Source organism: Parasteatoda tepidariorum, chromosome 6, assembly GCF_043381705.1.
Source record: "Parasteatoda tepidariorum isolate YZ-2023 chromosome 6, CAS_Ptep_4.0, whole genome shotgun sequence".
NCBI classification, from domain to species: domain Eukaryota; kingdom Metazoa; phylum Arthropoda; class Arachnida; order Araneae; family Theridiidae; genus Parasteatoda; species Parasteatoda tepidariorum.
Genome location: NC_092209.1, coordinates 56,903,319 through 56,928,964, shown reverse-complemented (window position 1 = coordinate 56,928,964; position 25,646 = coordinate 56,903,319). Strand labels below are relative to the sequence as shown.

The 25,646-nt window shown below is 29.8% G+C and overlaps 1 protein-coding gene across 4 annotated transcripts in view; it reads left to right on the top strand.

Moving 5' to 3' along the window:
- LOC107456924 (Oxysterol-binding protein-related protein 8) overlaps positions 1 to 25,646 on the top strand; it is a 142,118-nt gene that overhangs the window by 4,141 nt on the left and 112,331 nt on the right. The window contains exons 3-5 of one of the 4 annotated variants that reach the window (XM_016074903.3): positions 50 to 148; positions 2,579 to 2,659; positions 24,568 to 24,612. In XM_016074903.3, coding sequence (XP_015930389.1) covers positions 50 to 148; positions 2,579 to 2,659; positions 24,568 to 24,612 — 225 coding nt within the window. Of the gene's footprint in view, positions 1 to 49; positions 149 to 2,578; positions 2,660 to 22,431; positions 22,548 to 22,681; positions 22,698 to 24,567; positions 24,613 to 25,646 lie in introns of those variants that run through there. The other 3 variants (XM_016074904.3, XM_043045313.2, XM_071181598.1) reach the window with 3 other exon arrangements.

Here is a 25,646-nt window from a genome sequence, read left to right as displayed (position 1 = left end):
TACTTAATATAATTGACTAACATTATCTAATTATTAATATCTATTTTAGGAATTCCTCCCCTTACTACTCAAACACCTGAACAAACTAAAACTCCTTCCTATGTAAAACCTTCCCATTTAAATGATTATAATTCTAGACAGTCACAGGGTAAGTATAGATTTAACATTCGTTTTAACATTTTACTACTAATTTTTCTTCTTTCCTTTGAACTTATTTCCTTTGAGCTTATTAAACTTAAATATTTATTATTACTTTCCATTGCCTTAAATAAAAGATATGTTGTGGAAAATATTTAAAAACCTTTTTGGATACAGGGACTCTCAAAAATGCAGTTGCAAAGGATTGAGAAGCATTGCATCACATTGAATTGGAATGAAAAAGCAGTGACAGGCTGTAACACAGTGGAGAAAAAAAAAGCTTGGATGGTCTGCACATAAGGATTGAGGCTTGGACAGGAACACATTACCCTTAACAATCAGGGAAAAGTGGCAACGGAAGTATATTTGCAAGCGCATGAGAAAATCATTAATTGGAAGCATTTCTTGGGCGCTAAGAGTACAAATTTCATTCTAGATGAATTCAGCTCATAAAATTGCAATAGATGCTCAAAGTTTGAATTATCAGGCGCATACATATAGAAAATTGATTTGGCATACAGGGTCAAACAAACACCCCTAGAGTTTCTTTAATTGTATGAGTAGCAGACAGCTAGCATCCTGTGCCACAAGATCCATAGCTTTTACACTCGCATATTGATACACAGCTTTAGGTGCTCCTGGAGAATGAAATCGAAGTTTTGATAAGTATCTGAGCCTTAGATCTATGGAACTAGTCCATAATTCTTAGTGCTCTTCTTCAGAACAGCACCTAGCCATGTCCGAAGACATTTCTGGTCATGTGTTTCGATGCAGTTCTGAATCCTTATGCTGTGCACCTGTCCCTCCGTTAAAAGTTTGCCACTTTAATTTTGAGACTCCCTATTTTGTCAGTTGTAGAAATATTTAACTAACATTTTGATTAGTGTGCTGTTCCAAAGCAGGTGGTTTTAGGAATAAACTCTCTTTTAATTAACTAGCATAATTTATTAATAATTTACAACATTTAAAATTTAGAATGCAGACAATATGTCTTAACACTATGCTAGCAGGTAAAGAAAATAAACTGAACCTTTCCAAGTTAGAAGAGGGAAAGTCCAGATTCGATTGTGCATGTGTGATGTGATAGTTTGTACACAAAGCCTCAAACGGCTAAATACCCGACGACAGAAAAGGACATATCTCGCTTGCAGATATTCTCGATGCTAGATTCGTCTTTGATCTTATAAATTTATCTGAAAAAAATGCATGTTCCTTATTTCAGGTGCTTGAATGTAAATGTATTGCTAAATTTTATATTTGTAAAAGAATATTTATTAATATTATTGAACTCACATGCTGTCTCCTATAAGACCAGCTACAAAAACACATCTCTTGTAATTTATCATTGTCGCTCACCTGTAGGAACTAATTGCCTGATAGTTTCATGTTGCCCCATGGACATATTAAACTGAATTCATGACACTATTTTAAACTCAAATTGTAGAAGTAGAATATGGAAGATGCCCTTTGTGGCTATGTAAAGTACTATTCAGTTAGTGTAAAAATCTAAAGAATAAAATTTTTTCACACACTCGGCTTCTGAAGTAGCATACAGACAGATTTGAAAACAGCAAGCAGTTAGCCTGCCTATACAAATTCACTGCTTAAAGATTGACTGGTCTACGACTTCACATTGAGTGTCATCTTTATCATTGAAAAAAAAAAATTCTAGGCCACTTAGTTAGAATGCAATGGACATAAATTTTGTAACATGTAATTTTGTGCACGAAACACTATGGGATACACAAACACATGTATATCCTATTTTATAGGATGTTATGTAGCATTTTGAAAAAGGAAAGAAAAAAAAATACAAGTAAAAGGGTTACACGTAAATTAATTTTACTTTGACAGTTTGAAAATTTAAATAGTTCTTTAAAAACCACATTAAATTTTATTCAAAATAAGAAGAAAAAAATAAGAAAAAAATAATAATTTGGTGTTAAGTATTTATTTGTTTTAATTAGTTTTCATTAACATAGTTAAAATATCTACAATTTATTTGTTAACCCAAAATTTAAACATAACCGTATTTAATTCATTACAAATGAACCATTTTATGTAAAAAAAAGAAGAAAAGTATTTGGAAAAGCCAAATATTTTTGTATTCAGCTCAAAGCTTTTAGCAGCAATGGCTAAACACTAAATATTTTGTGCATCTTTTCTCCTTACCAAAGATGAATAGAACCTATTATCGAAGACTTGACATTTATTGTATTCATATACCCAAATTTTATGCGTGCATCTTATTTTCTCTTTCAGTACTTAATTTTGGGACAGTCTTTTTAAACAAAATGATTTTATAAATCTTTCTTTCTGTTATGGTGCTGCAGCCCACTATGGGCCTTGGCTTGCTGAACAATGTTTTTTTAAATTTTCCTGTTCTTAACCTTGGAATTAGCAATTTTATAGATATAATTTTTTTCCCTTTCTATTTTAGATTGTAGACGGAGACATACTAGTGTTCTTGCACCAAGCAGCTCCTTTCTCTCAGAATTGTCAGCATCACCTGTTTCTCCTCGTAAGAAAATTAACTTTTTTTTTAATATGTTTGTAACTACAATAGATTTTGTGCATTCTTTTATTGTTTTTACTATTTCATAATTTTATTTTTAAATTATTTTATTCTAACTTTGAGAAATTAAGTTGGGTTTTTCCATGCTTTATATAGTGACTGGAAATCGGTTATTCTCTGATAACATCCATCAGTCATTTTGTATCTGTAGTGTGTAACATGTATCTAGGTCCTATAACTATAAATACTTTTTTTATTTTTCATTGAAGTTTTCAATATAAAGAACACTTTAGTTTATGATATTGCAAATAAAAATAATTATCTAAAATTGTGTCAGTTTTAGCATAAATGTTCTCTAATAATAGGTTAGTTTTTCTAAAGATGAATTTAGAAAGACTGTCACTCCAGACCAAAGCTCTTTTTTTTAAAAAAGAATTTTTGTTATAATTGTATTTTATGTGTCAGTAAGTTAATATAATTTTAATTAAATCCTTGTTTGTGGTTTAAAGGAGGACCATAACATTTTGTGCCCTAATCACTATCCAGGACTGAGATTCAATAAAAAGAAGAAGAAAAAAAAAGAATTATTCAATAAAAAGAAAATAATTGACTCGTTCAACACATAAATTATGTATTGTACTACGCAAATATCACAATAATCCAAAGGTTTAAATAGTTACATTTTTATCTTAATTGTAGAATTAAAACGGAGTGTTTTACAGTATTAAATTGCTATTAAATTTTATATTTATAGCGTTACTAATCTTTTTTTCTTTATTGTAAAAAGAAAAAAAAAGTGTTATATATTTTTCTTGTTGGTCCCAAATTTAAAGTAATTTTTCAAACCTACTTCATTTTCATTTCAGTTAAAATATACATGATAATTAGACTAGGTGGGGATTGATAATATGGATGCTAATTCTGTAAAATACAAAATCATACATATTTACAGTGTGTCCCATTTAAATGAGGCTACAGTGATTTTGTGCCATAACTAGACGTAAAAAAAAAACAAAAAAACAATGAGAACCACATACATACACATTTATATATATCAAGGAAGTCTATATCTAAACACATTTACAAAGAGTAAAACATTTCCTGCTACTTTTAACAGACAAAAGTACATTGAATAAGTAAAAATGAAGGAAAAAATGTGTCCCATTCCAATTGGGTATAATATAGCCTACGTCACAGGTTGTGTTGTTCCTACTAAATTTAACCCATGAACGGCATTTTCTGCGAGCCTAACTTCAAGCCACAAATAAACAAACGAAGTGTTCGATCGTTTAAATAGCTGCTCGCCAGATTTTATTGCATTATAAAGAAAAGTTATTGAAACTAAATACAACTAAATAAACAACAACAACTAAAACAAATAACAACAACTACTAATAACAATAACTAAATAAACAACAACTAAATTCCATTCGTTTAGCATTGCGTCATATGTTGTTCCTACTAAATCGAAGTAGTTGTGTTTTTTTCATATTATACCCAATTAAGCCACTTTTGCTTATTACCAATATATTTGTCATGTTATATATACTTCTTAAAATTTATGATGTTGCAAACCATTTACTAAACCCTGGTGGGCATTGGCATTAATATTGTTCCTTGTTATTCAATGATCGCAACCTTCCATTCTGCCACAAACTGAAACAGCTATTTTGTGGAAGATCAGAAAAAAAGATTGTAATAGATCAGAAAAAAAGAGAAAAGTTTTTCCAAATGTACAGCAATGTGAAGCTCAATAATGCTGTAGGGAAGTTTAGGCTATGGTAATAAACTTAACATAGATTTTCAAAAAATGCTAGAAGCTCATTTACTAACATTTAAATAGGGAGTTGTTGACCCAAGTCAGAATTTCCAGCAAGAAAATGTCTTCATTTACATTTAAAAAAACTTTGAGCTGATGGTTCTTAGATATTATGTTGCATGTCATGAGTGGCTTGTCTTTTTTTGCTGGCCTCAATCCAAAGAAAACGTAAATTAAGGTTGTATATATATAAAAAAGGAGCAATTTTAGTTTGTGTCAAAATTGAAGACTGTCGTAATTAAAACTTTTCATAATATTAATCCCAATGCCCTCTTGGGATTGGTAAATGTTGAAAACATCCTATATTTTATGTCATATAAAAATATGGTGAACATTTTGGCTATTATCAGATGCGGTTTTATTTTGGAGGGACAAATCCCCCCCTTTTTTAAAAAACTTATGCAATGTTTTTTTTTCTTCCTGTTCAGGTGCATCGAGAAGTGAGTTACTCTTTGTGTGTTTGATATAGAGTTTTTTAACGTGCATGTTTGTTTTCTATTGATTCTTTTTGCGCTCAGTTATTGCACAAAATCAAGGTGCTTTATTTAAATTGGACGCACTGTATTAAAATAAATGCTTAAAACAAATATTATTAAACTGTGGTCTTACAAAATGTAAAACATACTGATTGGTAGAAAGAACAGGTAAAAACAATTCCTGTTAGAGAGAATTAGTTAATGATGAGATGTCTGATCACTTGCATACGGATGTGTGCGAAAAGAGGAAAGTTCTAGCTTATTTTCTCTTGATATGATACCCATATAACAAAAATGATTGATTTTAGTTTCCGTTAGGAATACTAGGTAACATATCTACTAAACAAAATTTACACTAGCTGTTATTAAATATTTTATTCTTTTCATAATCACATAGATATTAAAACTTTATGTTTGTATACTATGATCAATGATGATACTGTTCTTCCTAAATATATTAATGCTTGAAAATTTCTGATTTTTTGTTTGGATTTGTGTGTTTTTGATACATTAGTTTCATTTATTGCACTTTGTTAATAATCACACTGGCCAGGGAATTGGAAACCTTTGATTAGTGTTTTATTGGACCTTCTTTTATATAGATAACAGCTCTTATTCCTGATGGCATCTATTCTACAAAGTAGAATGTGTAAATGGAGAGTATTTAAGTCATAGAATACCATGATTTAGCAGCACAGACTTAAAGATTATATAAGTTTGATTGAAGAGGAGATTTTTGTCTTTCTAAAATATTCCAAACATTTTCTATTGGGTCAATATCCTGGCTTTGCAGCATCCAGGGAAGGTGTTGGAAATCAGATTGATGTTCATTGAACTGATTTTGAACATAGCTTAGTTATATTATTGTTCACAAAGTATCTGACACCTTCAGAATAAAAAAGTAGCATTGTAGGATGCCCTTAATCTGTCAATAAGAACCTGGTTTTTTGTTTGCCCTGTAGAAGCAGTAGGGTACCACTTCCATACCAGCAGAACATTCCACACATCATGATACTCCCACCAAACCCTTCTACAGTGCTGAAAATGTAAGATAGGTTCAGGGCTTCGAGGAATTTTCCTCACATCTGACGCCTTCCATCAGTGCAAAAAAGAAGTGTAGCATGTTTAATTCATCCACATGACCCCTTTCTATTCTTCAGGTGCCTAGTGATGTCTTTTCCAACACTTCTGTAAATGAATTCTAGCATTTCAGGCATAAATGAGACTTTCCTCATTGGCACTAACTACGTATTTTCATTCGCTGCCATTTTCTATGCATGGTTAGTGTCGAAATTGGTTGGGAAGCACTTTGGTTGAAGGTGTTTATCTGATGAAACTCGATAGAGTATCTTTTTTCTGCCTCACAATTCATGCGAGGGGACATTAATCATGATCTTAATCTTAATTAATCATGATCTTAATTGTGTTTAAACCACAGCTACATCTTTTTAGACAATATCCACAAGTTCTGTTTCCAAAATTTGAAAACCTTAGGTGTGACTTCTTTTGAGAACCAAGTGTATTTAGCTGTCTTCATAATCAAAGCTTAAGTTAAGCAAGTGCCAACAATAAGCCGTTTTTCAAAGTATGAAAGATCTGACATTTATTTCATTTTATGTGTTTATTGTGAAATGCACCCATACACCTTTCTTATATTAGCATTCTGATCAGGTTTCATCTATGTATAGGGTTCTCCCCTGCAATGAAAACTTAGTGGTCCAATAAAACCACCTAGGTATTCATTTAGTGGTCTAAAAACTTAATATGGTAAACAAACTTACAAAAAAATCAAACTTTATGGTTACATAATTCATGTTATAGTACACATCAAAAATTACTAATTGCCATCTATAACACCCTAAAATTAATTAGGTTCATTAGCCTACTAAGATTGAAGATTGGTATTTATTAAAAGTAAGTGTAAAAAAAACTAGAATTGTTAGTAAATAGATTACAAGTAGAGATTAAATTGCTGAGACCAAATAAATAAACAAATGAGGAAAACAGAGAGTAAGAGCCTACAAAATATTGTATTAAAAATTAATTCTATAAAATTATAAAATTTTAAATAAAGTCAATTCTAAAAGAGTAAAATATATTATTTTATTAATGAATAATGAAACTGTCAGTAGATGAATGCAAAGTACAGCCCAACATGCAAATTTGAAATTTTAACATTTAAATTTAAAACTTTTTGTACCAGATACTTTCTGTTATTCCATTTGAATTCTATAAAACATGTTAAGCAATAAAATTAATACAATGGATTCTTTAAATGTATGGAATTTGATGCAAAAAATTATTTTTATTATTTTACAAATTCCAAACATTTTTCAAGGTGACAAATTCATTGCTCATGCGTAGGATTTTAGAGACATTTGTAGAACATTTAGGCAACAATTATTGCCATTTTGGCGTGAACTCTACCTATGTCATAAACAGAGTTGGCATACTTAGCAGCTATAAAAAATTTACTAAAATGTCTCACAGTGATCTGTGATGATACTGTTCTTTCTAAAAATTATGGCACTTAAAATTTGTAATTATTATAATTGGTACAAATGTATAATTTAATACATTTGTCCCATTTACAGAACATACATCAATAAAATTTTTAAATCAACTTATATTAGTTGCCCAATGAGTGAATTAGTTCATATACATTGGTATTGGTTTATAACTGATTTACAACCACAAATGTATGTGTGACCTTTATGATTCTTGTAATCCCATGACCAGTTATAGAGTAAAAATGCTTTGATAAAATTATCAATTACAGTTGAAAGTTGATTTTTTTTAAATGCTTTATTACTACAATTTAAATATTAAAAATGTAATACTTTCACTGTAACATTTATGGATCTAATAATCATTTGACCAGTTCTAGTGTAAAAATGCCCTGATGAAATTATTAATTGCAATTGAAAGTAGATTTATGAAAAAATACTTTATTAGTGTAATTTAAGTAGTAACTAAAAATTTGCAATACAAATTCAAAGGAAAAATTTTCATATGTGTTATAGCATTGGAATAGTAAAATAATCACAAATGAAATACCTGATAATGTTTTTAACTCTAGAAATATGCATAGGTATAAAATTGTCTCTTCTCAAAATTTTACATTTAACAGATTGCCAAAACTTAGGTGAATTCTTTGTATTTTCATTTCAATAGTATTAGATGAAAACAGATATATCACTAACGTAACGTTGTAAAGAAGGTAATCATGGTAACTTATTAAAATTTGAGAATTTTACTAAAATTGGTAATTTCTATTAATTGATCATTTAATTTTAGCCAATCCTTGAAAAATTAAAGCTTAGCTCCAAAATATAAAATACTGTGTTTCTGAAAAGCATTGATAGAAATTGATTGTGTCCAAACAATACAGATTTTGCCATACAAACTTAATTGTTTCTAAACTATCTTTTATAACCAGGGCTATTGAGTTGTAGTCTGAAAAATTTGCACAACACTAATTGCTGTTAGTTGGAAGTTAGGTCCTATAGGTTAAAAAAAGAAAAGGTTCTGATCTTGTGATAATTATTCTAACAAATTTTGTTAAACATTTATATCAAATTGTACTCAAATAAATTTTATGACTGTTATTTAAACTACTTATCACAAAATTATTTTGTTACATTTGAACATTTTTGAGCCTTTATTTGATTGTACTATAGAATTAAAGTCCAGAAAATTATATAAGCTCAATATTGATGAATCATTAATGAAATATCTTTCAATTCATCAGTGCCAAATTTTTTTTTTAAGTTATCAATTTAATTAAAAAAGTATGCAGATTACATTAGTAATATCATTAGTAGTTTAGTTCATGACTATTCACTAAGCAATTTTTATATTGTATGACGTTTATTTGCTTAAGTATGCCATAAGATATTAATTAAACAATTTTTTTCTTCTATGGTTTTACACAATTTCAATATTTTGTACAAATCTATTTTTAAAATTTATTTCCTCAAGTGTTATGTTAAAATACAAAATGTAACTTTAAATATAATGCCTTTTATTTTAAGTGAACATAAAAAAATGCAGAAATGTATAATTTGCAATTAATAATTTTTACATGATGACATTGGTATTAACTATTTATGTTAAGAAAATATTATTACAAATTTGCACAGTTTAATTTAAGTCTTTTTAATTGCCTCTTGTAATTTTATGTCAATGTATTTTTTTCTAAATGCGAATTTTGTCTGCCAATACTAGCGAAAACTAAAGCTTAGCTCTGAAGTATGTTGCATCATTTTACTGAATGGCATTCATAGAAACCATTTATGCAGGAAAAATGTATGTACTTAGGTACCAATTTGTAGCATTAGTTTCTAAACTGTTTCTTGTATTGGTAAGCGTGTTGCTATCGTTTCAAAAGCAATCTTGAGTTTCAATGCTAGTGTTAGAAAAATTAATGTTCATCACCAAGATATAAATTTTGTTTTACAGAATGCCATTCATGAAAATTATCTATGCCAAGAAAGATATGGTTCACTGTGCATATTAGGAAAATTAATTTCTAAACAGTCCCCTATGCAGCGTGTAGACCTATTTTTTATAAACAAATTTTAGTTAAAATTACAGCTCAGCTCTAAAACAAATGACTACAGGATTCTTAGTAGCCTAATATTTTTGATTTGCTTGTTAAAAATCATTTTGTCCTTTTAAGTCCTGATTTTTGTTTTGATACTTCAGGTTTTTTGTGTGTGCTGCGACCGTTCTATATTTTATGAGTACCATAATGACGAAATTAGGTGTGGTTGGAGTTGTATAGTATAATTGACTAATTGAAGATTGTGATGAAAACTGGATAATGAAAATGATAGTTAAAGATTAAAACTGGATCATAATTATAATAAAGCTTTTATTTAGTATTTGTTGAGCTCGAGATACAAAATTATATTTTTATCCATAATAAGACTTTCTAAGTTAAATAATAAATTTTTGCATAATAATATCAATAAAGACAGGTCATGGAAAATAAATCTCCCATGCCAGCCTAATCAACAACCAAATTAAAAAGTAATTGAATTTTTCCCAACAGATAGTTAGGGGCATAAGGAGAGATCCATGGTTGGTGATTTATCGAAAGATTACATAGCCAAAAATAAAGCCAACCCCCATAATCAATATTATATTTGAAAATAATTTGGCGAAAATGAATCGCCAAAAAGACTGTGAGAATTAGTATAATCATGTAACTGAAACATTTTTGTGGTAAGAAATAGTTATAAATAGATTTTTGTTTTCGATTTAGTCGTGATAGTGAATTAATGAGATTTACATTAGTATTGAAATTAGTTAACCGTTACATTGATAAGAATAAATATAAGAAAAGAATTAATATTTTATATTCGCTTTCTATAAAATGTAATAAAAATTAAATAAATTGTTTAAATTAATTAAAATTCGATTAAGAATGATTAAAAAAGCAAGTTTAAGAAATTAAAGAAATTTTAAAAGCTAGGAAATATGTTATGCCTATTGTGGCATCACAAATACCGATGTGGATTTTAAAGTAAAAATTTCCAGTTTTACATTTTGCATCTTTTTATTCTAATTAATAGTGCTAAAAAAATTGCAAAATACGCTAGTACAAATGTAGAGATTTTTCACTTATTATATACATGGTTTAGGCATATAGCCTTACTTGCAGGATTCATTGTTTCAAACTTTTTGAGATTTCAGTCATTTTATAAGGGAAAAAATACTTAATAAACAATTTTAAATTGTTTAAAATTTTATGGTGATGAATTTAGGTGTCATATACTTTACTTTATGATTTTCATCAAATTCAGTAACAAATTTTGTTGGTTGAAGATTTGTAGTTTCACAATTGATTCGTTTCATTCATCTGATTATAAAAATGACCAATTCTAATGAACAATACAGTAATTATATTATTCAATTTTTAAATGGTAAATAGAGAGATCATCCACTAAATTGCTCTTGTATGAAAATGTTAAGTGGAATATTCACTGCGTTTTCATTTCGTTAATGTTGAATCCTTACTTTAAAATTATTTAAGGAAATTTTGTTCTCGATTTTAATATTGATATGCCTAAGTAATAACTTATTGATGCTGTTTTTTTTACTAACAATGCTGTGAAATTTTTTTGATATTTTGATTGCGAACTATTATGTGTTGCTCAATTCTTCATTAATAAAATGATACTGGAAACTGTTAAAACTTTCTGTCTAAAATTAACAGTTATTCAAAATTAAAGCTCAGCTCCAAAATATAAAGCACCGTGTTTCTGAAAAGCATTGATAGAAATTGATTGTGTCCAAACAATACGGATTTCGCCATAGAAACTTAATTGTTTCTAAACTATCTTTTATAACCAGGGCTATTGAGTTAGAGTCTAACTAAAAATAATATAGTTTTTTTTGCGATAAAATATATTTAAGAAAAGCAAATTGTACTTTTTTTAGTTTGTTGTTTGTCCTTTTTTAAAATAAACTGCATTGTACAGTGCGTTAAAAAAGAAAAAAAAGAAGGGACTATTCTGAATAAGTTTTGATTTGATGTTTGGATCTTCATGTTCTGGGACTCATTCTTAATGATTTGAAGTGATGACTTTAAAAATGCTAATTAATTAGTGCAGACTATATTTTAAGTTACAAAAGCAGACATAAAAATGTACTTTCTCTGAATAAACATATCTTTTTTTCAATGGATTCGGATGTTTGACCATGTAGGGGGTAGTAGCAATCTGGGAAATATGGTTCCCATAGTTTGATAAGGAGAGTGATTCTGAAACATTTTTAAACACAATTATAGAATTCGTTTATCCAAAGATAATTGCATGCTAAAATGATTTTTAGTAAAAATTTTTTATTTTTGTTATTTTATTTAAACATAGTCGAGGAAGTTTGAATTGTATGGTACACAATTTTACGTCATTTTAAAGCATGTACTTTTACATGGCAAAGTGTAAAATTTAAGCGAATTGGTCGAATAGTTCCTGAAAAATCTAATTTTAAATTTACGACTTCTTTAAAATTCGATTTCTCAGGAACTATTCAACCGATTACGCTCAAAGTTAGTATTTTGCTATGTAAGATTGTATACTTTAAAATGACGATTTTTATTTATTAATTATTATTATTTTTGCCGCATTGTACATTTATTCATAAAGCATCCTAATTTTTTGACTTCTAAATCTATCCCTTGTAAAATTGGGTGTGTTGCCCTATTTTCATAAAACTCAAGTTTTGACTATCAGTGCTAAAAATTAAAGAAAAAAATATATTGATAATACTATGCAAGAAGGAGAGAGATAACAAGAAGGAAAAAAAATCGTGCTTCTTAAAACTTTTGCAAATTTTGTATATAAAAGATGACCTTTATTCAAAAAAAAAAAAAAAAAAAAAAAAAAAAAAAAAAAAAAAAAAAAAAAAANAAAAAAAAAAAACATCACTTCGCTGTTGTTCCATCAGTCACGGTCTAAGAAAACAGTTCACGTGTGCAAATAAGAAAGAAGCAAGCGTCGGTTATTCAACAGCTGGCTGCTCAGCGAAAATCGTCCATGGGAGTAATTTTTTCAGAAGGTGAAATTCCACTAGAAAAGTCAACCCTTTCACTTGAAAGCCTATGGACAGCATGTAAAAAAAAGTTAGTTAACAGCATGGACCGCATGTAAGACTACGTTCATGCGACGCTAAATTGGAATAGCAAATTGGTTTTAGGCTTCAAGAAAGAAAAGAAAAATGTAGACTAGTGGTTTTGGTATCAGATTCGACAAACGTTGAAGAATGCAAAGGTTTTGGCATTCTAGTAATCGTCTCCAGATGAAACTGGAAAAGAGCAAAAAGTACGTTTTCAAACGAGGAGATGGAGTTTTCAGATAATGTGAGATGCCTCGGTTTTGTTGCTCTATTGCTCCAAACTCAGGGTTGAAAATTGGCGCTTTTTCTTTCAATGATATCAACTTCTTGAAAAGATTTTTCATTTACACTGTAAAATCTGTGGTACTATCTATAAGTCTCCGAATCGGTGTACAATCAAACAATTGTGTAAAGGAACACTTTATTTTATGGTAACATTCTAATCGAGCTTTCATATACACTTTAAAGAATGTAGTTAAATCTGAACACCAATAATTGAGAATAATGAGTTAAATCTAAACACTAAGCTCATTCGCAATCACACTATTAATGAATTAATTTTGCTTTCAAAAACGTCAATTTTAGTAATTTTGATATCGTTAGTAAATCTCTTGAAATCGAGTGCGTTTGTGCGAGAAAGGGCTTGCGTTTGTAGTTACTATGCACGTGCACGTTGCTGCGTTCATAGTAATGTATAGTAACACGTAATGCATAAAAATAACTATAACGCACGTTGTTCGTTGTAGTTACTATGTTGCTAGCCACGCACATTTACAGAAAAAAAATTTCGCTATCACAAATTTATGTATTTAATTATGTAACAACTATAATTATATTTTCATTTTAAAATATCTGTCAAATGTATGTAATTGTAATAGTAATGTAATTTTATGATACTTAATTTCTATCCGCTTCTGTTCTGTTAAGCCTAATTTGACTTCGTCTTAATATTCTCTTTGTGCTCTGCATATGTTTAAATTACAAACTAACATTTAGTGTATGAATGCATTCTAAGCTAACTAAATTGAATCGGAAAAACAACTTAACTTACTCTTATGCGTTTCATATCTTATTGTTATTATACATGTGAGTTTTACTGAACGCCGAAAATATTCGCGTTTCTGCCGTTTTACTACATTAAGCGCAAAGAAATTATGGGTGGCGTTTCACTACATCACCTTTGGTGTAAATTCGCTGTCACAATTTTGTGTTAGATTAAATACACTAACATTTTTTTACAGTATGCATTTAAGTTTATGGAACCGTCTATTATTTTACTTTCATGCCAAGAGGCTTACAAGGCTTGGAACATGATCTAATTTATTCTAAGCCAAGTCTAGCTTCTGAATCAGTATGACCATAAAATGCTGTAGAGGATATGGCATTAGAACAAACCAGTAGTAGATCACAAAAAGCTAATCTGGCTCCGTAAGCAGGGGCGGATCTACTTAAGGGCTTTTTGGGCTGCAGCCCAGGGCCCCGTGGATACAAAGGGCCCCAGTCCCCACTGAAAACAATAGGTGATATTTTGAATTAAAAAAATATCTAATATAATATCTAATATAAAAACTATTTTGAGGTTGGCAACCCTGAGATCAATCAACCCATGCATGCGCGCGTCTTCGAACGGAACGGAAATTCCCCGTCGCTTGCTTTTCGTCAGTGTATTTTTTCGCGTCTATTACGGGGGACTTCCCGCCGCGTCGCTTAACGCCCGTCGTAATTTTTTCCCCGCACATCTGTTCTCGTCGCCAAAGTGACAAACTTGTTTAGTTTACTAATAAATGATAACTTAAAAGTTATAAAGACCGAACCTTTCTCATATTTTACTTATAAATGAAAGTACATAATCAGTATAAGAAAAGATTTCCTGCTCTTAGTTGGTAAGTAAAAAGAAATATAAATCATGTTTTTTTTCTTTAATGTATTTTTTCAACACTAAATGAACTTTTTAATCAATTTTTAATGATAATTTGTGAATTACTGCACTCATTACAAAGTATTGAAATGTGATTTGAAGAACAATATTACATCGACTGTACTGTTTTTTGTTTGACTTGCAAACTTTTTTCTAAAATCCCTTCTCAATACACAACCGGATTTTCTGATTGGAAACACATAGGAACTTGTTTAGAAAATCATGAAAATTCTAATGAACGTAAGAAATCAATGTTAGTGTGTTTGACACGAAAGGAAAATAGATCTGTTTTAGACAAGCAGCTTCAGAAGCAATTAAGAAAAGAAACAGAATATTATCACAATGTCCTAAAACGGGTTATTGCAGTGGTCAAACTTTTAAGTATAAGGGGCTTAGTAGTTAGAGGTTCCGAGGAAGTATTTGGTTCTCCATATAATGATAATTTTATGGGTGCTCTGGAGATATTGGCAGAGTTCGATCCATTCATTCGTGAACACATTGAACAGCGAGAGCTGCGACCAAAACCGATAATATCGTACTTATCAAAAAAAGTATATGAGGAAATAATTGAGATTATGGGCCGACAGATAATTAAACAAATTATAACTCAAATAAATATCGACGAGACAAAGTATTATTCAATTGTGATGGATTCCACTCCAGATCTATTTCACAATGATCAACTTGCTTTCGTATTACGATACTGTTTTCAGGGAAAAGTTTATGAAAGATGTGTATCCTTCATTAAAATTAGTAGTCATACTGGCTTACATTTATTTAATATTTTACAAGACTTTTTAGAAACAAATGGACTACTACTGGATAATTGTAGGGGACAATCTTATGACAACGCTGCTAATATGGCGGGTTACTACAATGGTGTACAAGCACTATTAAAAAAAATTAATCCGCGGATTATGTGCCATGTGCTGCGCATTCCCTTAACCTAGTTGAAGAATCTGTTAAGGTTGCAACCGAAATTGTGATTTTTTTTGCAGCAGTGCAAAAAATATACGTTTTCTTTTCTACTTCGACACATTGGTGGGAACTGTTAAATCGTGAAACAAAACTCAAATTTACGTTTAAGAGCTTAAGCCAGACCAGATGGCCTTGTCACTATGATGCTGCCAAAACTTTGAAAAATAATTATGATGACATGAAAATTTTCGAAAGTTTCAGAGAAAATTAGGATGAGAAAGATGATTTCCGGAAAGAGGCACGTAATTTATTTAATAAAATGGCGAAACTCGATGCTGCAATTTTGATTATTTTATGGGAAGAAATTTTGGGGAGATTTAATTTAGTTAATAAAAAAATACAGAGCCCTGGTTTAGATATTTGTGAAGACAACAAGTTAATTGTGTCATTAAAAGACTTCGTGAACAATATTAGGCACCAATCAGATCAGAAGCTAAAGGAATACGAAGAGAAAGCTAAAAAATTAAGTACTAGTGTGGGAATAGACTACAATGACATAAATGAGAGACGCATTGCTCCAAAAGTTTAAAATAAGTCTGCAGATAAATTCTCAGTATACGGCGCAGAAAAATTTAAAAGAGACACGCTAAACGTTGCGTTGGATAAGCTGATTATGGATTTAAATAAAAGGAGCCAAGTCCATGAGATGTACAGCAAGAAATTCAAATTTTTAATGAATTTGCAAGACAAAAATATGGAAAACATAGATCTGGAAAGTGTATACGTAATATTGTTGATTATTATCCAGTGAATGAGTGCATTCAGTTAAAATCTTATTTACTTCAGTCTAAGCCATTGTCTTACACCTCTTGCAGTAAAATTTTTATGCTAATTTAGGAAAAGAAACTTGTTGATGTTTTCCCAAATTGCTATACTATCTTAAAGATCTTTTTAACTTTACCAATCACCAGCTGTGAAGAGGAGCGCTCTTTCTTCAGGATGTCACATATAGAAAATAAATATATGACAACAATGTCGAATCATCGACTAAATCATTTATCAGTTCTATCCATAAATTGTGATTTAACGAAGGACTTACAATGTGATAAGCAAGTAAAGGAATTTACAGCACAAAAATGCAGAAAGGTTGCTTTATAATTTATGTAACATAACTCCACATAACCTGTCAATTTCTTTTGCAATAATGTTGTACAGTTGCTGTTTGTATACATAAAGAAATAAAAAATGAAGAAAATTATTTTATTGTCCTATTTTTTTCTATTTACTTATCTACATCATTATAGAAAACAGTTTTTTTGACAGAATGACTATTAGGGCCCCTAAGTTGTTTCTGCCCAGGGCCCCACAAATTCACGATCCGCTCATGTCCGTAAGGCATTCCAAACAAGATCAGCTAGAACTGGAGATTAACACATTATCAGCTTAAGGTGATATCACATCTAATTCGCATTCTGGAAGTCATACACTAACTTTTGTTAAGGGTTTGAACATCCACTATGAGCTTTCAAGGAAGCAAACCCAGAGCTTCAATGCAAAAATGCCTTTTCGTCGAAATATTTTACAAAACTGTAGCTCGTTCCATCGTTATCCATCGCACAATCTGGTGATTAAAATAGTGGTTTCCAACTGTACAAAGGAAGAGATGTTAAATTTATATTAAAAGAAATGATTATTTTTATTTTAATACTTTGCGAAGCTTCGTCAAAAATACTAAATTTGTCGATGCCAGTATATTATGAAATATCAAGCAGCATAACTGTGTTTTACTTTTATGGATTTATGCAAAGGCATTTCTTCCTTTTAATTTAATATTATTTAAAAATAAACAAGTTCTGAAAAGTCTGTTCGCTTTAAAAGGTCTCTAATTAGAAAGAACTAGAAATCTACCCAACAACTTTTTATGAGAATCTTAACCCTTAGGCTCAGATGGAACACCGGTGTCCCTTTTATATGGGTGTTTCCTTGGAAGCACGACAATATTGAACAAAAAATTTCTTCAAATTTAAAATCTTCAAAATGATCTAAATTTCAAAATGATCTAAATTTTTTTTGTATATTTATTTAGTTACGCTTTTTTATATCTTACAGTCAGCAGTGTAGTTTATTGACTTTGCTCAAGAAAGAAAATAAAATAGAAATTCGCCAAATTTTGAATGCCTAAAAAACGACATATTAGCTTAGAAGTTAAAAAAACAGTCATTTTAAGCTAATAGTAAGTAACTCAACTTAATTCTTTGCATTAGATGGACCATGAATTGCTTAAATAAATTCTTTTATCCACTGTTGAAAGAATCAAAAATGTTTTTGTTGCTGATATGTACAGAATAAAATTGTGTATAATAATCAAACATTAAAAAAATAAATAATTTTGATTACATTCAAGCATATTACAATCTCACATAAACTTGGTATTAGGTTAATATTTGCTTTCCCTCTTTACATTCCTATTGTTTAAAAAAAATTCTGGTAACTGTGTCAATATCCTGGCATTCATAAGCCAGGAAAATGACAATTTGCCATTTTACAGCATTTGACTTCAATTTAACATTTCGGCCTAAGGCAGAAAACAACAGGATTTCGTGAAATAACTCGGGTAAATCTACAGGTGGTTATCAAAATAATGGAAACACCCTAGATTTTGAAGGAATCCTTTATTAATATGGGGTAGGACCGCCTTTGACATGTAAACAGCTTGGAATCGAATCATACAAATTCTGAATAGTGTTTAGAGGAATATTGTACCATTCTTCATGGAGATATTGTGAAAGTTCCGTGAGAGATGCCGGTGGAGGATATCGATTCCGGATTGAAAGCTCTAAAATAGACCACAACGGTTCGATTATATTGAGGTAAGGGGACTGTGCGGGCCAAGGTAGATGTTCCACTTCATCCTCATGTTAATCAAACCATGATTGGAAACTCTGGCTGCATGAATCGGGGCATTATCATCCTGGAAAATTCCATCTCCTGCAGGAAACAAAATTTGCATCATAGGATGGACCTGGTCAGCTAAAACTTCTCTATACTTCTCCCCAGTGATCCTTCCTTTCAGGGTTACGATTGGACCAGCAGAAAACCATGACACGGCTGCCCATACCATGACCGATCCACCTCCATGCTTGACAGTTGGACGGAGGCAATCAGGATCATACGCTTGTGCAGGTGTTCTCCAGACATGTACCCGTCCTGTTGTGTGGAAAAGTGTGAAATATGACTCGTCTGACCATATAACAGTCTTCCACTTATCAATCGACCAGGTTTTGTGGTTGTGGCACCACTCTACACGACGTTTGGCATTAGCATCTGTGACAAGTGGCTTGGGAATTGCTGTTCTGCCGTAAATGTGCTCTTTATAAAGGTATCTCCTAACTGTACTTGTTGACACTGGAGAATCCAGATGCTGATTGAGCTCTGCGGTCACTTTGACTGCAGTTGTTTTCTTTTTAGACATTACAATCCGCTTCATTACCCGTCGGTCTCTTTCACTCAGCTTCTCCTTCCTTCCACTATTTTGCTTTGCTGAGCTTGTCTTTCCCCGCTGTGTGTATGCTGTCTTGATTTCAGGCATCGTAGCTCTAGAAACGCCTAAAAGCTGGGATGTTTTGGTCACTGTTGCTCCAACTAGTCGGGCTCCTACAAATTGGCCTCTCTGAAAATCTGTGAGGTGTGACATTTTACGCTTCTGACAAAAAATCGAAACGTAGACAACTCTGCTAAAGCTCTCTCATACCACCTAATATATGTACTTTTTATGTTTAAAAAAACTGGTAGCTAAGATTATATTTTAATGCTTATGAAGCGAATTCTTAAATGTCCCTTTTATTCACAAGTGTTTCCATTATTTTGATAATCACCTGTATGTAGTTTATGTTATTAATGATTTCAAGAAGACAGGAAAATGACAACATAAAAACCTACCCACCTTGAAAAAATGTTTGAAATAGATTTTGAACCAGAAAGTTTGTTCTTTTTTCTTGTAATGAGTCATTTTCAGATAGGATGGTAATCTAATCAATCTATTAACATAAGATATTGATTGCTGGCGCTATCTATTTTGATTATAAATCACTAAATAGTAGCCAGGAAAATGACGTGATTTTCATGTGAGAAACAAATTATTGACAGAAAAAATCATTTTCGACAAAGTTTTTGCAAATAATACCCTTTTCATATATTCTAGAAATGCTTACAACGGTTGAGATCAAAAATAATTAGATATTAAAAATTTATGAGTTTTGAAGTTGTTATTCGAAATATTGTTTGTGACATACCAGGAAAATGACATTTTTAAATTCAATTAAATTTTTTAAATATACAAAACAGTCAATGCTAGTACAAGGTCATTTTAAAATGCTAACAGCAATGCTATTTATTAAAATTTAAAAAAAAAGTTCTTTTAATAATATAGTATTAGATCTTGGAGCAAGAGATTGTAAATTGTCATATTTCGTGAGAATCACCCATATTTTTTTTCTGACCTTTTAACCACCAACAAAAATATATATTTGTACTTATTAATTATAAAAAACAGACAAATAGTTACTGAATAATTGATTATTGGAATAAATTTATACCACGATATAAAATACAGAAGTAGTAGTTCGGATTTTTTTTTATTTATATTCAAAAATTTAACAATAATTGATTTTGTAATTTAAAGAAATTTCAATGATGAATAATCGTTTCTCTTAGCTCTAAATAACTGCAAATTTGTAAAACTATTGTTCAGAAGTGAGAAGCGTTTGGTGGATTTTACCGTTAAAGCAGAAAAAGGCAACTGTGTTTCATGCTGTATTTCATTACCATAAATTATTAAAATGCTAAATATAATAATTTTTACTTATTTTGACTTAAATTAATTCTAAATAATTAAAAAAGTAGGAAAAATATGTTTAATAAAAATTCTAAGCCAAGGAGATAATCTGGAATGTATTCAGATGTTATATAAACTTTGGAAATTAATTTAACAACTTGAAATTAATGAAAAGATTAATACTTTATGGTTCATAGCGGGGAATTTGTTTCAACACTTTTGTCTACCTATTCTTTTCGTTCAATAAAAACTGAAATTAGATTTTCTGAAGTCTTGTCTTGTAGGCAGGATAAACAATACATTAAGTTAACGGTTGGTTTCTATCCAGAAAAAAAAAGTGTTTAAACGTCTCAAAACAAATTGTTTAAATATATATTTTTTAAAATATTCAGTTTTCAAATCCTGTGTTTCCTTTGTGTTGGGCCTCTAATATAGAGGGTGTAGTAGTTGTCACCGTGATTAAAAAGTGTTCTGCTTTGATCATCACCGATTTCAGTAAAAATCGCATTTAGAAATTTCAAATGCAATGTTTAATTTACTTAATGAATTGCTCAAAATCATTATAATATTATTTTTATATACAAATTCTCAGTAATCGTTTGGCTTTTGTGAAATAAAAGTTTAGTTTGTGGTGAACTGGCCAGCACAAGATTTGAATAATTTATTAATTCTATTTTAAATCTATGAAATTTATTTGTCAGTTTAATTCATTAAGTATCGCGATAAATGTTACAATCGAGGTTCCCAACTTAGGGGGTGTGGTAGGTACAGAGGAAATTGTGGGGCTTTGTAGTTACTTAGATTTCGGCGATTGCTTAAAAAGAAATTAAGAAACCCTCAAACCTTAATACACAACTTTTAATTATTATGAAATAAATGTTATCGCCTAAAATAAAATAAAATATATGGCTTCTTTCAAACATATACGTGTTTATGTACAGTGCGCACAATAAAAAACCGACCACCCTGAACAAACATGAAGATTAAAACAAGAAGATCTAATCCACTGCTTCCCAAAGTGTGGTACGCGTACCCCCAGGGGTATGGGAACAGTTTAGCGGGGGTACTCGTTCCTATGCGAAATTTCAAAAAATTTTATTTAAAAACAAAGCCAGCCATGAAAATGTACGATTACGTATTTTTCTTTTGCTATTTTTTTTTGCAGAGTTAACAGTTAATAATTAGTGATGTCAACAGTCAGTTGTGATTTTTAACTTTTGTGCAATTTTTTTATAGTAAAGGTTTGTAATAAATTCTACTTATTTTGATTATTTTAATGAAATATAATTTTTATCCTTAACATGGAATTTTTTCCAAAATTTAAGAATTTTTTACCAAATTTTAAGAATTTTTTACCGAAAACTTTGTACCAAAAAAGAAAACATATTTTTTTAAAAAATACATTCATTTCTTTTATTAGGGGTACACAGTGTTACGAAAAATTTAGAAAGGGTACACAAAAGTCGTAAGTTTGGGGAACACTGAACGATTAGATCTTAATGTTTTAGGACTCAATCTCAAAGATTCAAGAAATTGACCACTAATATGCTAATTAATCAGTGCAGACGATATTTTTAACTGCGCAATCAGACGCAAAAACGTTCTTTCTCTGAATAAACTTACCTTTTTTAAACGGATTCAGATTTTCGAACCCCAAAATATAGGAAGTAGCTGAAGTTAGCCCTATTCCCCCCCCCCCATCAAAACCGAATATTTTTTGTTTAAATTTTCTTTAACCGCGGTAAACGGCGACGGCAGTTACATATGTTTAATTTAGTGAGGTACCGTTTATTTAATGTCATCTATCCTTTGGACAGAAAGTGTGAGCAAGTTCAGTCTTTCTTTTTTTTAAAACCGTTTTAACCTATTTGAATAAATAAATTAATGGATAATACGTATTATATATCTGAAAAGTATTTCAATTAGCTGTGCTACTAATGTGGGAGCAAGAATCATCATTAATCCTTTATGATATAAATTTTTTAATCGAAAGAGAACTTAAAACGATCCGCTATTGATTTAAACCTCTTCCTCAACTATAGTTATGGTAATTGCAACTGAAGGTAGCGGTAGAAATAAAACGTTTGATTTATTTCATTGCTACTCTCAACCATTTCCGTAGCGTTGCTTTCTTTTTTATCCATCGCCTGACTTTATTTTAAGTGACCAGCTGAATTATTACTATTTCTCGCACAACAACTGAGCTACTCACCGCAACTTGTTGCGTTGTGGTTAGCGTAGTAAAGAAATGATGAGTTCGACGAAAGTTGACTGTTCTGACCTATCGGAAAATGAAATCACGCCAAGTATTTTTTATTTTTTTAAAATAATTTCTAGAATTTTTCGTAGTGTTTAAGTTCATTTTTTTATGCTTTCTTAATTTATTAGTTATAGCTTTTTTTTGTTTCCCTGTAGTAGTTAGTTATTATGTTTTATTTAGTGGTATCTTCTATAAAGTAAGTATATGCAAATATTCTTTCCACATATTTGGCTTATGAAATCATCAATCCCTCTAATTAGATTTCTTTTATGATTTTTTAGTTTTAACTTCTAGCGTATCAAAGTCTAGGGAGCCCGCAAAAATTTTCTCCTAAGGGTGCAATATTTTCTCTGAAAAAAAAAAACATTTTAAAATATGATGTTAAAATTTTCGCAAACAATTTCAATAATTCATTTAAATTTACTTAACCAACTATTTTAGATAAAAATTTATAACATCATTTACGTTTTAAAATATGGGAAAAAATATTTGAAATGAGTGCAAAAGGTGTACAACAGAAAAAAAGCAGCGGCTTCTAATATTCTATAATTTCAATTTACTATTAAGCATTTTTTATACCTTATTAATTAACAAAACATTATTAGTTAATTATTGCATTAAATTTGAAAACACAACTTTAGCTTCCAGTTTATGAATTGGAATAGATTTAATAGGTGTTATTTGTAATTATTAAGAATAAAAATTTAGTAACTGTCTAAAGCAAAATATAATTTTTAGTATATTTAGTTTCCAGGGGGTTGCGTTTTCTTCACTTCCCTCCTTTTGCAGGCTCTCATGGCCCCTGCCAAATTGTCACCAAGCGATTTTTTTTGGATAAGAGCAAGTAACAATACACAAATCTTCACAATTTTTCTGTTATTTATTTTTATTCGATTTATATGGGGTGTTATAGCGAGTTATTAAAAAAAAGGAATCTTTGTAAATTGTTTCCGTTAAGATATTCATGTACAGATATTTGCAAATTGTTAAATGAATATCACACACCCATGCAAAGCCTTCATTTACTACTTCTGACAATTGTTACTACCGTTGTTTTGAAATAATTATTGTAATTATCATTTTATTAGGAAATATATTAAGTATTTAAAAAAATACAAAGTGTTTCGTAATCAATTTTTGTTTAAAATAGATTTAAATTGTATGTTCCGATATAATATCGGAACATAAATAGGAGCGGAAGTAGGTTTGTCTTAGTGTGAAGGATATGCCGAAATTATTTTCCTCTTCTTTTTCTCTCTTTTTTTTTCAAGAAGAAAAAGATCGAAGACTATTAAATTAATAGATAACGTTGTTTTAAATTAAAATTATTGTAATTATCATTTTATTGGGAAATATATTAAGTACTTAAAAAAATACAAAGAGCTTCGTGATCAATTTTGTTTAAAATAGATTTAAATTATATGTTCCGATATAATATCGGAACATAAATAGGAGCGGAAATAGGTTTGTCTTAGTGCGAAAGATATGCCGCAATTATTTTCTTTTTCTCTCTTTTTTTTAATCAAAAAGAAAAGAAAAAAGACTATTAAATTAATAGATAACGTATGCCCGCTATTTGTAGAAAGGTCAATATATTTTTTATGTAAGAGGGTATCTTTACTTCATCGCGTTCTCTTAATCATAACGGCAATTTGTGGTACGTTTGTTAACACAGTGCTAACAAATTTATCTTTAGCGGTAGTTAGATCAATGTTTATAATCATTTTGCTGGTGTGCAAACGTTGGTGGGTGATAACAGCTGAAATGACGTTCAGCCGTATAAATATAATATTATAGTCGTATATATAAATATTGCCACATATGAAATTTAGCTTACAACTAAAAAAGGAACTCAAAATAGATTTATTGGGAGCGCAAAGCACTTTTTAATATTTGTATTTTGTTCTTGTCACTTTATGGCATCATAAGCTCTTTCTTAGTTTCTGAACTTTTTCTAATGTATGTTATCTTTTCCTTGCAGTCATTTATCTATTAGATTTGTCTTCTTTTTTTTTTTGTAAAATTAATTTTTTATTGATATATATATATATTTTTTTTTATTTTAGCTCCTGATTTAAAATCTGATGATTTGAATCCAGTTTTCTTTTCAAGTGAGTAATTTTATTTTATCAATTCAGTGTCATTTCCAAAAACAATCTGGAATCTATTGGAATCTATAAATTCCATTTGTTAGAATTTATAGATTATAAAAGAATCTATTAGATTGTAAATATTGAGGGGTTTTGCTAATTTTATTGATCTATATTTGAGTTGTTGTTTGTTAGTGATTTTTATGTTAATGTTAATGAAATATGCGGTAATAAGTACGAGAAATTATTTAAGCTTATCTTAGAAACATTTGGGGGGGGGGGACATAAATCAGTGGTAATTTACCTCCCTCATTTATTATAGAAAAAAAATTCTCGGTCATGTTAATTTTTTTTTAGTTGTGGTAGAATGTAAATATTTATTCTTAATTTCGAAATGATACTTGTTTTTATTTTTTGTAAACAAAAAGTGTCGATAAATATAATGTACATATATTAAAAAAATGTTTGAAGCTTTTTGAAATTATATTTTATATTTTTAAAAGTACTATTGAATTTAATGCATACTTAAAATAAATGAATAAAATTAAATAAAAAAAAGTAAAGTAAAAACCTTCAGTTGCGTCACATTTTATAGAGATTCTAGATTTTTTAATTTAAATTTATCAATTAGTTACTTCAACGTATTAAAAATTAAAAATTTAGTTTTCATATGAAAAGTAGATTGTGACAAGATAAATACTTCTCCAATATTTAAAGAGCTATATTGCTTTTGAATTTCAAATATCTATCTGCAAGCAAAATTAAACTTTAAATTATGATTTTTTTTTTTTTAAAGATTGGTAATGTAAATGGAATGATTTCCAATATTTTTAAGACCATAAATGAAATCGGAGCTGTTTTGATCTGTCATTGGTGGTTGTTTCTATTATATTTTTTTGTCAAAGGAGTATGAAAATTGTGTGTGTGTGTTTTTTTTAGCTTGTGTGTTTTTTTTCTTATTATTATATTAAAAAATAAGGTATGCGCCTAAAAAAAGCTGTAATTTCTGAATTTTCGAAAAATAATTTAAATATGTAACCCATTTGTGCCTTTTC